At 46.9% G+C, this 16,493-nt stretch overlaps 1 protein-coding gene across 1 annotated transcript in view; it reads right to left on the reverse strand.

Annotated features, from left to right (window-relative positions):
• The window catches only part of Smarcal1 (SWI/SNF related, matrix associated, actin dependent regulator of chromatin, subfamily a like 1), a 48,485-nt gene that overhangs the window by 18,237 nt on the left and 13,755 nt on the right, over positions 1–16,493 (reverse strand). Inside the window, 8 exon segments of the mRNA XM_042055631.1 lie at positions 2,126–2,231; positions 2,233–2,271; positions 2,273–2,302; positions 2,304–2,348; positions 4,804–4,944; positions 12,241–12,306; positions 14,699–14,857; positions 16,110–16,260. Coding sequence (XP_041911565.1) covers positions 2,126–2,231; positions 2,233–2,271; positions 2,273–2,302; positions 2,304–2,348; positions 4,804–4,944; positions 12,241–12,306; positions 14,699–14,857; positions 16,110–16,260 — 737 coding nt within the window.

The following is a 16,493-nucleotide window of genomic DNA, read 5'->3' on the forward strand; positions in this document are numbered from 1 at the left end:
TCTAAAACTATGATAACATGGCTCTGTTCAACCTCACTGACTCGGTTTCACAGCTGGCGGGTTTGTCTGTGGACACACGGTCCACTGGCCAGCCACTGCTGCGTCTGCTTCCCGAAGGAAGCTAAGCATTTCATTTGCATCAGGCTGCAGAGGGGAGGGGGCAGTTCTCAGGTACTGGACTGGAAAGGGCTCTGGGCTCTGGGCTGGAGGTTGGAAGACCTTTACTGAGCTAAGACTTCACTTCCATCATCTCTGAAAAGGGAGTGAGAAGTCTACAGCATCTAAGACAAGGGTGACAGTCACCAGCAGGCAGAATTCCAGGTAACTGACACTACCCTTATCCATCTCCAGCACCCTGTCCTACTTATGGAAGCATTAAAATACCCCCTCCAAAACAGGGGATTTGTATAGCTGATTAAAGTTACAAAATACCCAGCACTCCTAATTGTCATGGCTTATCTTAAATTTTACTAATAAAATACTATTTTATTAGCTTGACATGAAGTCAAAGTTTTAGGCTGCATGTGAAATAATATATGGCATACTTAAAGAGCCATATACACACGGTACAGGTTTAAAAGCTGCTCACACAACTGCTGAACTAACCAGAGTACCCAAGTGCTTTGTTTCATTCTTGTTCCTTTTGGCTGCCCTACCTGTCAGTGTGTTTTCTTCCTCAATTAAAAGGCTGGCTGCTCTCTCTCTCTCTCTCTCTCTCTCTCTCTCTCTCTCTCTCTCTCTCTCTCTCTCTCTCTCTCTCTCTCTCTCTCTCTCTCCTTTCCCTCTCCTCCTCCTTCTGATTTTTTTGTTTTTGTTTTGATTTCTTGATTTCTAAACCAGCTGTTCCAAAGGCAGACCAGGTATTAGTGAGAAACACTAAAGTCCTTGCTCCATTCACACATACAACAAACACCATCATAAGTAGCAAAAACCAAAACTGTATCTTTGATCTAAAATTACCACGGCCCTGTCTCCCTGCTAACCTTGTTTCACTGGTCAGGCAGTAAGAGCACACCTAGAGGTAAAAGCAGGTGGAACTCTGGGAGTTTCCAGGACAGCCAGGTCTACATAGTGAGGGCCCCTGTCTCAAAAGCAAGATAAGGGCTGGGGTGAGCACAGTACTTCACACATTCGGCATGAGCAAGGCTCTGGGTTTATAATCCACAGCACAGCCGCTCTATAACCCCTGCAAAAAAGTACGTAAAATTTATAAATAAAGTTTCTATCCACTGAATTTTATTTGTAGAAATCACCAAGATTGATTTTCAGTGACAGAGCCTCTTGTGCTACCAAACTGTAACTTCAGAGCACTGTCCTAACTGGACACAGTGGCATACACCTGCAATCTCAGCCATCAGGAGACAGAGGCAGGAAGATTATAAGTTGGAGACTAGCTTGGGTTATAAGTAAGACCCTGTCTCGAAAGGAAAACCAAACCAGCAGCACCGCAACAAAAAGAACATCATCCATCATGTCCACATCAAATGGACTATACCTCCCTTTCTCTGGGATTCAGGTTACTACATGTGATTAGGCACACATTAAATATGGTATGACAACTCACCAGGGCTTCCTCTAGCTTGCCCCACTTGCTTCTCCCACCATAATATTGAAAACACTGCACATTTTATCTCTTGTCATTTGGGGCATTCTGTCACTTCTCAGAGGCTGATATCGCTGCAGTGACTCACTGTCTTTGGGGGACTATGGGGCCCCGGTGATTTGTGATGATTGATTATTTTCTTGCCAATGAAAAGTATAAGGCTGGCATAAGAGTTCTTCTTAGCATTTCCTACAGTACGACACTGACGAAGAGCACGAAATAAGAGCCAGCCAGCAGGGCATCTTGTAACGCAACTCAAGGTATAAGGGCAGGAGAGCTGCACCTGACCTCAGATCTGTGAGCCTCATTTCACCCTCTGTAAACATGAATTCCAACGCTGACAACCTGAATGCATGGCCCAGGTCCACACTGCAATACTCACATGCTCCCTACACATGTGCAACGCGCACAACACGGTCAGGCTCTTCTTGCTCTAGTTAGAAAAGTCATGTCTGGAGAACTCGGGGCACACCAGCTTTCGGAAGGACACCCGGGGAAGCGAACCCACGCCAACAGTCCCACTCACAGTATTGTTCTTGGTCATCTCTTTGGCTGCTGCATCTAGAGCCGCCTTGGCCCTGGTGTTGATCCGACCAGGATTGACCACCACCATCTTGCGCTGCTTGGCTTGGAAGCTGGGAGAGGACATCAGATTTGAGCCGCCGCAGGCATGATGGCCTCCTCCAGCAGCAGCTTCAGGCTCGCCCAGGTTGGAGGAGCCCGAGTAGTCCCAGCCCCAAGGGAGCTGGAGAAAGAGAGGACAACTTCAGCCTCAGCGCTCCATACAGCACTGCGTTCAGACAAACCTCACCGGGGTTTTACAAGACTGAATGAACCCCAACTGAGACAGATGAGGATAGAAAGGATGTGGGGAAAGCCAGGCATGAGATAAACTGAAAAACCCACGTCACAAGTCGCCCACCATTTGAAACTAACATTTCTATCAGTTAAGTGACTGATGTTTGGGTTTGAAAAGCCCAGAACATAGGTTTGTGCTGGCTGGCTGAAACCAGATCAAAGTTTGGAATCCGGGGGTCCCCTCCAGCAGCTCTAGGTTGAGAGCTCAGACTCCACTCCCTCTCACATAGCTATAGAAAGTATGAGAACCTAAAAGAAAAAACCCTGGCTGGGTGTACATGAGTGGAAGTGGAGCATCTGCCTGGCGTATATAAGTCTTGGGTTTGACCCATCACATCAATCAATCAATCAGATATCAACCAACCAATCATCAGTTACATCCTACCCTTCCCCAGTACTTCTTACGATCTTTATGCGGAACGCCAGAGAGCACAGGTCTCTGCTGCTCTGCAGATTCCCAACTCAGTTCTTTCCTGCCCACCTTCCCGTGATGCCTCTAGACAGTCACTGGGTATCAAATGAGCTTGGTTCAGGGTGCTTCTTTCTCTAGCGAGGTCTCTTAGTGTAGAGAGGGGGACAGGGTTTGCCCTCTGGGCTATACTTTAGAACAAAACTTGGAAAGATGTGAATATCATAATTAACTTGGATATCTTGCCCCTAGTTTAATATTCTTACCTCTTAACCTTATAGATTAAAACTGAATAATGCCAAAAGATTTTAAGCTGGCATAATCACACTCTAACAAGGTCTCATGCACTGGGTTGGGTGGAATAGGACAGGAGGAAGACGCAGACACAGTCCACACCTATGGTTTTGTTGAGGTGAGGAAAGAGAGCAGGAAGGAGAATAAGCAGGACTGGAGGATGGAGCTTCATAATGTCAGACTAAGGCGGGTGGCCAGACTCCTCGGGAAGAGAGGAAGGGGACAATCGGAGTCAGAAGGATGAACTTCACTTCAGGCCTTCCAGTGGGGGCTATCTACAGTCTCAGCTATCTGAGGGAGGAGTCCTAGTCAAAAAGCAGCAAGATCATCTGCAAGAGGACTGAAGTAAAAACAACACAGGAAATTTATGAACAACCCACTCTGGAAACAATCATGGAGAAAGTGAGTTGCAGACTGTGTTAGATGAAATATATGAATTTGAAGACATTTAAACAACTGAGAAGCTACCTTAACGACAATCTATCTAGTCTGTTATTAAACTCTGCAAAGCACTATAACTTATATGTACTTTTTTGAGTACATGGAATGCTTTAAAATGTCTTATTTTTAAAGTAGTTTTTAAAATATGGGAAGCAATCATGAAATTCACATAGCAGTCTATGAGAAAACCTCATAGACTGTCCTAACTGCAGCCATTTCTCCAAAGTATCAGTGGTCTCTGATGTAAACAGATATGTGTGTGGTTTGACCTCAAACACACCTTACTAAAGTCTGAGCTGGGGTGGACTGAACAAACGGTGAACCATGACCTGCAACCACATTCCTGTCTGCAGCACTCACTCTCCCATCCCTGGAGAACTGTGCAGACGGCAGGTTTGAGAGTCGCTTCAGGGAGTGACTTGTGGGCCAGGGGCCACCACTTAGGAGCACAAGCTTGCAGAGAAGCCCTCCCAGGACAGCCTAAATCTGCTCTATCAATCCCACTCTGTTCTACCTGCTCCAAAGTTCTGCATGGTCTTTTGTAGATGAACTTCCTCCCAGGCCAGAAACCCTCATTCACCTGCTTTCTTGGCTCTGCCTGGGAGCTTTCCCTCAACCACGCCTCATTGCCTTTTCTGGGGCCTGCTTTCTGGTGTGGACTTTGCTCCTACAGCCCAGGTGCAAGCCTTGCACAGGACTGTAAGCTGGACCCAAACAGCACCATTCAGAGCCTTACATATCTGTGCAGTAACTACTGGACCCTTTCCTAGAGAATCAGAAATCATTACAAGTGTTAAAACTTAGAAGGATGGGGCTGGAGAGATGGCTCAGAAGTTAAGAGCACTGGCTAGTCTTTTAGAGGCCACGAGTTCAATTCCCAGCAGCCACAAGATGACTCACAACCACCTACAATGAGATCTTGTGCCCTCTTCTGGCATGCAGGCATACTGGCATGCAGTCAGAACACTGTATATATAGTAAATACAAAATAAAATAAAATAAAATGATTAAAAAAAACTTAGAAGGACAGATTTCATCTCGCCTTTGAAAGTACTCAAAGGTCAAGGTCAGAGGTAAACTATAATTAAATTTTCATTTGATTTTCCTGGCCCATTTCTTGGTTCCTATCAAGGAGCAGAAAGAAACATGTCAACACGAAGGTAAAGAATGGAGGCGATGGAGACAAGAGAATGAATACCCGCTTGGCGTCACAGTAGCGCAGTCCAAAGGCATGGAACTGGGGGAAGAACGTTGGCCTGACAGCAATGATTTGTGTGTAGAGCTCTGCAGGCCGGGACATGGCAGGCGTGCCAGACAGCAGGATCGCTCTCTTGGCAACCTAAGGACGAAACAACCAAAGATGCTCTCAGTATTGTGAGGAGGAAACGATGGAGACTGATACCCCTATGAAAGATCCCTTGATACAAAATATCCAAAATGCTACCATGAGCAGGGCTGGATGCCCCACACCCTACCCCAAGAGCAGCAGAGCCCCCCAGATTGTAGCAGTTTCATCTTTTACTTCCTAGGCTCTATTACTGCTGGATGTACTTTAAGTATATACATTTTCATTGTGTGTGTGTATAAGTGTGAGTGTGTATGAGTATGTGTGTGCACGTGCGAGTGTATGTGTGTATGAGTATGTGTGTGCATGTGCAAGTGTATGTGAGTGTATATGAGTATGTGTGTGCATGGGCGAGTGTGTGCATGAGTGTGTGCACGTGCAAGTGTATGTGAGTGTATATGAGTATGTGTGTGCACGTGTGAGTGTGTATGAGTGTGTGCATGTGCAAGTGTGTGCATGAGTATGTGTGTGCACATGCAAGTGTATGTGAGTAAGCGTGTATGTGTGTGTGTGTGAAGGTCATCAGATTCACTGCAGCCAGAGTTGCAGGTGTCTGTGAACAGCACAACCCTGGAAGAGCAGCAAGTGCTCTTCACCACTGAGCCTTCTCTCCAGGCCGTTCTTAACAACAAGCCTCACTCCAGAACTGTGTGATCTCTAAATCAGGGCACTCTAGCCGGAGAAAAAGACCGTGTGCTGTAGAACCCAAACCGCACTGCTAACGTAAGCGTCATATATCAACTGTCATCACTCCTTCAGTCCCTCCGAGCTGCTGTCACAGCACTTACACTTCTGAACTGTCTCTACTGTGGCCCTCGCTTGACTGCAAAACTCTTGAGATTGTGACGGCTATTCTTGGTTGTCAATGTTACTACATCTGGAATTACCTAAAGCCCAAATGACCAGGCACACTGTAAGGGACTTTTATCTAAATCAAATCATTTGATAGGAGAAAACCCACTTCTAATTTCAAAAGGCAGGAAGATCCACCTTTAATCTGGGCCACACCTTCTGCTGGCAGCCTATATAAGATAAGGAAAAAGGAAGCTTGCTCTCACTCTCTCTACTGGATTCTTGGAACTTCCATTGGTTTACATACAACCAATGTTGGACAACTGGACCACAGTCTGTAAACCACTCTAATAAGTCACACACACGCGTGCGCATACACACACACACACATTTTGTAAGTTCTGTTCCCCTAGAAAGCCTGAGAAAGTAGGAACTGGGTTGTTCCTACTTTCTGTGGCACAAAGTAGGTAATCAATCAATGTACACTACATACTGAGAAAAATTCAGAGGAAAGCTAGTTAGTGTTGCAGGGAACATGAAGTAACATGAGGGATCCAGAGCTGGAACAAAGCAGGGGAGACCAATAAGCCTGAATTCCCTGCAGAACAGACTTCTGATATTCAAGTTAAATTTACCATAATGACCCTGCTAGTATCAAGAATAAATGACAGAGACAGCCTGTGTAGAAGCCCCTAGCTCAGTGGTTCTCAACCTTCCTAAGGCTGCGACCCTTTAATACAGTTTCTCGTGTTGTGGTGATGCCCAACCATAAAATTATTTTTGTTGCTACTTCATAACTGTAATTTTCTGCTATATGAATCATAACATAAGTATCTGAAATGCAGGAATAACTTATGTGTGATCCCTGTGAAAGGATCACTTTCCTGCTCCCCTGCCCAAAGAGGTTGCCACCCACAGGCTAAGAACCCAGCTTATAACTAGCTGATAATGTAAAATGCTTCTGTATATGTGTATGTATGCACATATTCATGTGGGTGTATGCACTGTTATGGAGGTGCACATGGGTGACGTGTACACGGAGGCCAATGATCCATGCCACGTGTCTTCTCTACTCACTGTTTCCCTTCCTTTCTGACACAGGGTCTTATCCATTTGGCTGAGCCGTCAGGCCAATGAGCTTAGCGTTTGCCTGACTTTGCTCAAAACTCAGTGCTGCAGATTCAAACTCAGGTGTCCACGCTTGTGCAGCAGGACATTACTCACTGATTTTTTTTTTTTTAAAGAAAAAATGTCCTTTTAACTTCCCAATTACTAAGAACTTTAAATTGTGGGACCCAGTGCCACTGACCAAGCTCGGTCTGCTCAGCAATGGGCAGGAGGGAAATAAACAGGTGGCTGACCCGGCTCCAGGGGACTCCAGGGTCTTCCTTTCTCCAACTCAGACCTGACTCAGGCAGATCATACCCAGATCAGACCTTACAGAGATGGGAAAGAGTGTGAGCCAGGAGGAGATAGTGCCACAACCATTATAGGTAAAATCCCCTCAGCTTTAGAGGAGACCCCGCTGTGGGGCTCAGCGCCTAGAAACTGCTTGCTAACCATGGTAACCTTGAGCTAATGGCAGTATACAAGGCAACCATATGAAGTAAATGTCCAAAGGGAAGTAGGTTTCCAATGGATACGCTGATCATAAAAACAAAGGTGTAACCATGGAAGAAAGAGAATTCCTCATAAGTACAACGAGAACATACAATTCTCAAGATGCACTTCTGCCTTCTCAAACCACTGCCAATACCTAATCCCATTTTGATGGGCAGAGCCATGAAGGTTTCTGGCTATGATTTCCTGCACAGTTTGATGCAGAGTCATTAAAGTAACATGGCATCTTGAATGATGTCTGTAGAAGCCTGTTTGTCGGTTTAGCCTATTTTAAGGAAAGTGGTAAGAGACAAAAAAACTAAAGTGGAAACGGAGAGTTTCACTAGGAGATATTTGCCTATCCGGAACGTGCTCCCAATGCTCGTGTTTGCCTGGAAATATGGAGGCCTGAGGCTAAACCGGCTTCCAGGCCAGGTGGCAGGTTTCCCCCTGGGAGGAGTCAACAGGTCAGTTCTCTCATATACATTTCCCACGCTGAGATGATAGGAGAAGGGACTAAGGCGGGGGTGGGGTGGGGTGCGGGGAATGTGGGTGCTGGAAAAAGCAAGAGAGTGCACTGCAGAAAAGGAAAGGCCGGCTTTGAGAAGCAACCAGAGTGGCAGCTCATCAGCTAAGGAATGATGCAATCTGCTTCCTGTTCAGACCCCAAACTGTCAGTCATCCACGAGGCCTTTGAATCTGTGGCCCACCTGAAAAATAGTTGGCCATGCTTGGTCTATCTCTGAGAAAAGCCACGCGCAGGAAAATAAAGATGTATAAAATGATATAAATCAATGCTAAATAAACTCTGTGTAGTCCAACTCCCTTGGCCAGGAAAGACAGCAAGATGATGTAAGAAGGTAACGGCAGCTGATGAGCAGACACTGTGAGGGCAGGCTGGCTGTCTAGGACGTTTCCTCGGAGCGAGGCATCAGAAAGCCATGCAGGATACTCACCTAGTGCACCAAGGAGGGCCGCCACGCAGCCAGCCAAAGCAGATTGAAAGCGTGAGGCCAGGGATGTTTGTTTGGAAGCAAAGAACTGGGGGTATTTTCAAGTCCATATAACGAACATTCCAGAAGCTATCCCTTTCCATTTGCCCCTAACCGCCACAACTGAGGCCAAAAACTGCTTTGCTGAAACTATTCTGATTGGTTATAACATCTCTCCCAAGGATAGAAAATCAAAATCCATATCTCCAAAGTTGTGCCCTCCAACTTTTTTTTTTTTTTTTTTTTTTTGCTTTGGGATAGGGTTTTCCTATGTAGCCCTGGCTGTAATCAAAAGAGACTCTGGCCTGCCTCTGCCTCCCAAGCGCTGGGATCAAGGGAGAGTACCACCATCCAGGGCCGAGTCCTATTTCTATAACCTTTGGTTATTCTGTAGCGACTTGAAATATAAGGCATGCCATTAAGAGTAGTGATGTAGAAGGTCCTTCTGTTTATATGTAGGCTTTTCATTGGGTTAATGAATAAAGAAACTGCCTGGGCCTATTGAGAGGTACAGAACTTATGTAGGCAGGAAGTGGAACTGAATTCTGGAGGAAAGAAAAGCAGAGTCAGGGAGATGCCATGGATCCGCGGCTGGAGATAGACATGCTTTTGCCGGTAAGGCCACTGCCACATGGTGATACACACACTTAATAAAAACGGGATAAATTAAGATGTAGGAGTTAGCCAATAAGAAGTGAGAACTAATGGGCTAAGGCAGTGATTTAATTAATACAGTTCCTGTGTGATTATTTTGGGGCTGGGGCGGCCCGGGACAAAACAAGCCCTCTCCTTGCAACAGAGTAGGGTTGTGCAGAAGCAGGTAACATCAAAGAGAAAAAATCACGGCTGGCACTGCCCGAGTCCCAGGCCCTCATAATCCTGATGACCAAGACATTGTGAGCTATGAGTTTTAACAAGCTCACAAATCATTCTAGAATTCTTCACAAATAATGTTCAGAATCAATAACCTTCAAGTAAGGCAACCCTCGTTTGGAGTCACAGTGACCAAAATACCCACAGCTCAAAACCAAAAGCAGGCTGACACGCCACTCCCCAAGAGAAGAGCGGTGACCAGAGAGTGGAAGGCCTGAAAAGCCTTGCAGAGGTGCCCCTGCCTATATTCCAGAGAAAGCTGAAATGGGGCTACTGACCTCACTAAGCTCGAAATGCCACACAAACACAGCGCCCCTTCTCGTACTTCATTTATTTTTGTCTGTGCACCATGTGCCTCCCAGAGGCCAGCACTGGATCTCATAGAACTGGCATCACAGAAAGTTCGGAGCCCCCATGTGGGTCTGGGAATAGAACCCAGGTCTTAACGGCCGAGCCTCCCTCTAGGCCGACACCGACCATTCCACACTAAGCCAGGATCACTGCCTTCCATTATCACAACTTGATGCCACTGGCTAAGACCAGGTAGACTGAAGAACTGGACTACAGGTATATGGATTAAAAATACCAAGGTGCTATAATGAAAATATAGACATAGTATAGTTGTAGAATAATATACCATTCTGAGCTTTAATGCTATAGTGAAAATACAACACATAGTATATTTGTTATATAATATACCCTTCTGAGCGTTAAGGCTTGTGTATTATAAGTATTATTAAGACAGCATACATACTAAATTTTTTTGTTTGTTTGTTTCTCTGTGGCTTTGGAGCCTGTCCTGGAGCTAGCTCTTGTAGACCAGGCTGGTCTCGAACTCACAGAGATCCGCCTGCCTCTGCCTCCCGAGTGCTGGGATTAAAGGCGTGCGCCACCACCGCCCGGCTTACATACTAAAATTAAGTACTGTGGTAGATTATTTTTTTCTTGGAAGAACAGTCTATTTCCCCCCAAACATTAGACTTCCAATAATTCCCTCTGAAGCCTGATTCTGTAACGAACTGAGGAAATAAGAATGGCTGGACACAAGGACCCCTTCTTGTCACCTTGCCATACCGGGGCGAAAAGAGATCTACCACAGGACACCTTCTCTCCCCGTGGCTCTGTAAGGTACGGGAAGCCCTCTCGCCCATGCAGAGGGACTTCTTTCTAACCACCAGCCTCAGCATCCTGGGAAAAGATGGTCACTGCAGCGCTGGGCATGAAAGCTTCAGTCTGGGGACAAACCCAAAGAGAACAAAGGATGCACTGTGGCAGTTATACAACAGAGTGCTGTATGTAAGAATGAGGTAGCCATTTGGGATGACATGCAATGATTTTCAGGGCATACAATCCAGGGGAAGATAGCAGATATTATAAAGCAGAAGTTGTTATAAAACTAGGTGTGGGGAGTGGACAAAGTCCTGAGTGAACGTGTTGACATGAGCATGGCCATGTCAAGGACCCCAGCGCCACACACCCGTGGGAATGGCAAAGCCTTCCCTGGTTTAGGTTAGGGAAATGACAAAGCCATCCCCTTGTCCAAGTACTGCTGCTAAGAGGATTGGCCTTTAGCTAAAATCAGTGTACTCGGAGGCTATTTAACCCTAGCTGCCTCCTCCAGATGACTGCCCCCTGAGAATGTTCCTCTATGGAGACTTCCTACAGAGACGGGCTAACCACTCTCCTCTTCCAGCTGCACACAATAAACCCGCCTCCTCATTCAGTGGTATACAATAAACGCATGGAGATTTCAGGCTGCTAGTGTGTCTCTTCAGTCCACCCAATCCCAGCCTTTCAGTAGGAATGTCTATTGCCTGCTCGCTCATCTCCCCAGGCAGGTCAACTCCAATGCTAGATAGGTTGGAGCAGCTAGGTATCGTGGTACACACCTCTGCAATAGAGAGGCAGAGGCAGAAAGATCAAGAGTTCAAGACCATCCTGGGGTAAAAAGGAAGAAAAAAGAAACAATGACTAAACAAGGGCTGTAGGATACTCTGTAGGACAGCAGACAGCACACTTAGCATGAGGCTCTTCCAGCAGCAAACCACTGACTCTGACAGCTATGGCTATCTCTGAGGGACAGCAAAGACCAGGGATCCACCGATGGGAGGAAAAGACAAGTTCTTGTTTGTTTTACTGTAGTGTACTTTTTGTAAACTTAATCATCTATTTTTTTTTAAAGCAAAAAACAAAACCCTTGGATTTTAAGCGGGCAGCTCATTTAGGCAATTATCACAACTTGGCATGATGTCACACACCTGAGAAGTGCGGTACAGGACGCAGAACAAAGACGGGTGTAGAACTGCATCAGACTGTGTATAGAGCAAGACCTAACCCTGCGCTACATGCCCACTGCTGCCCACCCTGACCCTGTGCCCATGCCCACTGCCGCCCGCCCTGACCCTGTGCCCATGCCCACTGCTGCCCACCCTGACCCATGCTACATGCCCACTGCTGCCCACCCTGACCCTGCGCTACATGCCCACCTGCCGCCTGCCCTGACCCTGTGCCCATGCCCACTGTTGCCCGCCCTGAAGCCAGAACACAACAAGCCATGTGTAGATCTGAGAACATGCAGGAGAAAAAAATGTACACAGTGGACCTTCTAGTTAACCACAAGCCTCAGATGGTGTGAGGCAGGTTAATTCTCAGCTTTGCTGGAGATTCTCTGTGATACCCACAGTCCTGGCCTGGTTCTGCATTAGGATAACACATCACACCTTGGCAGCTTTGCCACTACAAGTGATCAGTTTCTCCCGAGTGGTTTAGTGACATACTCTTAGAGATCTTCTTAGGCTGGCAGGAAGCCAAAGGACGACTCAGAATCTCTTCTCATCTGAGCCTGTGACCCTCAATGGGACTTCATGTGGACTGGGTTCTTGGCAGGATGTAAACTAGCTCATAATCCAAGAAGAGATGCCCAATGCCAGCACTGAGGCCCTCCCCTAGCTCATCAGCCTGGACCGCCATCTGTCTTTCCAGGAAGCCCTGCATGCCTGAACAAATGTATTAAGCCCCTTGGAGCCATACTTACTTTTAGGATAGGCACAGCTGCTCGGCAGCGGGCAGTCTTAATGTTTTTGAGGAAGTGTGATTCATCCTGAAAGAAAGAGCCACAGGAGTAAAGAGGGGCATTCCTTGATACACAGACAGGCCACCTGAGCTGCAGTCTGGCTTTGTATTCGCCAAGAGGAAGCCTCCCCCAACCTGCTGCTGTTCAAGGAGATGGAGCAGTAGGCTAGAGGAGGAACCAGGCTCGGGGCAGCTTCTTTATTCTGCTCTGGATAAATTCCTGTCTCTCCCTAGGGCAGTTTTCCACCTAGTAAGGGAGCTGGCAAATACTTGTCCCAACCTCCCAATAGTTATGTGGATGGGCAAAACCCCGAAACCCTAAGAGGTGGCTTGCTACCTCGTGGAAACACGTCAGCATGGTATCAGTCGGATGTGCTGGAGACCTACTACATGTTCTGAACCGATGTCAGGTTCTGAGTCTGGAACCTGCCCTCATGCTTTGCAGAGCAGCAAGGATGGCAGATGCCCTGGCAGCAGGTCAGACAGTTATATCACCACAGCCATGCATGCAAAGCACTGTGGGAACTGAGAAACTGATGGATTCCTGTCCTCTGGGGACTGTGTTAAAGTACAGCATTTGATAGATTTATAGTTATACATCCTGTAATATAAGCAAGCATAAAATTTGCCATATTTTCTAAAGACAAAGGTGTTGTGAGTATATTATCACCCAGGAGGAAGTTCTGAGATTGGCATATTCCAGTTGCTTGCCAAATGACTCTGAGCTATGGTACCCTGTTTCTCTACCCACAAAATGGATCTAATGCTAGTTCCTAGAATATCAGATTGCTACATCTGAAATAAGCTAATGCAAGGGCAGTCTGCAAAGCAGTCCTGCCACCCAGTGAGTATTCCCTGAACCAGGGGCTACCAGTGATCCTACCTCTGTCCCTGAAAGAATCTATTACATTGCCCCCAAATCACTCCATGATATGGTATGATATACAAATATATCATATGCTAAACAAAAAGGGCCTCAAAAGCACAGTGGACAGTGTGAGACTCCTCAAATGTCCAGAAAGCCTCCCCCAGATGCCTGGGGTACTAAATTCATGATCCTGAATCATGATAAGTCCTCATGAAAGCCATGAGAAAGCCATTTGTAGAGAGAAGTTGCAGAAAATGGGTCAGGCATGAAAGGAAATTAGCCCTTGTGACCCTAGGTAAAAAGATACCACTGCCAGAACAAGCACAAGCAGTGGCTCGAGATCAGCCTCATCTACAGAGTATGCATGTGAGATGCCACACCATCCCCTGCTACAGGAAAGTCAGAAAGTGGCAGGCTGTTTGCTTCATCTGATGACAAGCCAACATTGGTGGCAAGCAGTTTGCCCAGAATCTCGAGGTTGGTTGAGTAATGAGCCAGGAGCAGAAACAAATGAATTCTGAAGCCACAAGCCACAAAATCTCAGTCAATGATTCTTCAACATGCTAGCTCTGCAACCAAGGGGAAAGGATGGGTGTGCCTGTACTGCCAGCTTGGGAGAGTTAAAGGCAGTGCTTGGGAACAAAGGGAGAGTAGTGGTTATATGTGAGACACCTAATACAAGGTCACATCATTGTCCCTACATCCTAGAGCCACCCTGGAATATTTCTTTTAATATGTCATTTCTACAGATTGCTTCCATCCCTTCAAAGCCACATTTGAATTTGTGCAAAGCCCAACACGACTCCCCCAAAGACTCATTACCCAAATAGCTTTTATAAAATATGTGTTCCTGTTTGCACACACTGAGAACATAGGGTGGTCACTGAATATCCCTAGGGGTCTGCAGCCATGTCTTCTCCTTTCCTGCTCTGAGTTCCAGCCATGTTTGTATTTGGAAACCATGTCCACGTATCTATTGGTGACAGCTGGCTGGGCACCGAGTTCGCCCAGGTGCGCATGAAACGTATAAAGAAACGGAGAGCAAAGCCAGTTGCTGAAAGCAGTACTGTCAAACTTGGAAGCAGCTGACGACATCTTTAAAAACAACTCAAGTAAAACCTGCTTTTCTTTCCACGGGGACAGGACACGCCTTCACACCAGGTGAAGACAGTTATGACTGCTGAGCTGTATGTCTGAGTCACGACATTCACAAGGTGGTACCAATGCAGGCTGTCACCCTTGCTGACAAGGCTGCAGTCCTTGGGACCTAGAATGCCCTGCTGCACACATGCTGGTCTCCATCCCTGGCCTCCCAGTGCAGGAGGTATGGACTAGAAACTCTAATAGACTTGTTCCACCTGTTTAAAACGCTTCTCCTAGTCAGGCATAAGAGCCATTTTAGGAAAGAAATAGGTCATCCCTACAAAAGAAAGGCAGTGTTTTCTACTGCCCCCTCGACCCAAAACCAATGAGGTCAAGTTCCCAAAGTTGAAGAGCCCCTACAGAGTGTCTAAAGAGACAAAGTACTTCAGGACTCTGCCAAGTCACTTACAATAATGACGACTTTGAAGGGCGTTTTTAGTTGCTTTTCCAACTTGCTAAGAAGATCAAAACTAACAATGTTGACCAAGCCCGCTGTTAGGCGGCCCTTCCCAGTCACCACCACGTTGATGTCCTCTGGACTCAGAGATGGTAGCCACCGAAGAAAGGCCTGCAGATGACAGGGGACAGCAAAACAAAGTGATGACCCCAGCCAACGCATCAACAGCATTTTTTGCGGGAAGTGAGTTTAACATTCCCTGAAGACAGTCATCACCACATCCTCCCGCATCTGCCAAACCCTGTCCATCTCTCCCTGCCTATAGTTCACCAGTTCCTGACAGGACTCTCTCCTGTGAGCAGGTACCTCATGTGCCTACGGTTTCTTCTCTGTGATCTCTAGCTGGTGAGCACAGCAGTTCCTGCTAGGGAAGAATTTTATGAAGGACCCACAAGAGCCCCGTACACGAGAGGCCAACTGTGTTTACTGAGGACTATGGAAACATTGATGTCAGTTTCTTTCAAAGCCACCTGGTGTCCTCCACAGTCCATCACTGGAGAAATCGGGCAACCTGGGGCTGTAGGAAGGTCACTCAGTAGGTGTGCCATATTGGAGCCCGAGCATGTAGGTGCCCTTGGCCTTGCTTAGGCCTACTATAACCTGACATGAGTTCTCTAGTCTTGGTCCTGCTTATAAGCAGCTCCCTGATTCCTCCCATACTTTTGGAGGGAAATCTAACACACTCAGATATATAAAGACAGCTCTCTCCAGGGAGTGGCAGGACCAGACCTCTCAAGCGGCAGGCTGAGGTGTGTCCTCTGCGCTCTGACTCGGTGCCTCAGGGAGAGGCCAACCTGTGAAGAAACTGACGCCTCACATCAGCAGCACAAAGCCATTAAGCCTGGGAAATGAGCTAGGCCTTTCTTCACTGAATGTTTACATCAGGCCTCCATGTTAGGTCATCTGGGAACATAAACGTACTATACACTCCACCCTACAGCAAGCAAAACCAGGGGCATCAGGAAGGAAGGCCTTAGGAAGTACACAGCTCTTGACCTCCTTGAGATCTAATCTGTTAATCTGTAAAGTGGATCACTGAATGCTGTGTCACAGGATTGGGAGACAAAGGCAGTAAAGACATTCCAGAAATCGGGTGCAGTGCAGAAAGGTCTTACTTACAAGGGCACAGAGGAACAGTATCTGCTGAGGGACTGGCAATAGGTCCCTGAGCTAGCAACTGCTTGGCTTTCCTCCCTTTGGGGATAATATGACTCCCTGTTCTCAGGGACCAACTCATCTTTCCGCTGCTCTTTGACCCACATCTAGACCTTGAAAGATCCCAGGCCTCACATCTACACTGTAATTTTAATGTTCTAACCCTAAGGAAACCCTTCCCAGTGATTCCAATACAAAGAAATCTAACCTGCTCCCAGGTGAAGCGCACAGAAGAAGGCACGACCACCAGGAGTGGCCATTCCTTCCGGTAAAAGGCTGCTATACAGATGGCTTGGATGGTCTTCCCCAGGCCCATGTCATCAGCAAGCAGCAGGCGGCCTCTTTTGGATATGGCAAAGCTGCAAGCAGACAGACAGGGTAAGGTGAGTATCACAGTCCATGGGGCGATTCTGTCCATCTTAATTACCCTGCCACCACACAGAGCTGAGGGGTCCCCTCTATGCAGGCTGCAGCACTGACAGGAATGGGCCCCACTCTCAGCCTGATTCTCCTCCCAGAAAGGACAGGGCAGGAGCCACTTAGACAAAATAAGAGAAAAAGAAGGAACCAGAGAGTGAAATGCAGAACAGCA

This window comes from Arvicola amphibius, chromosome 8 (genome assembly GCF_903992535.2).
Source record: "Arvicola amphibius chromosome 8, mArvAmp1.2, whole genome shotgun sequence".
Lineage (NCBI taxonomy): Eukaryota > Metazoa > Chordata > Mammalia > Rodentia > Cricetidae > Arvicola > Arvicola amphibius.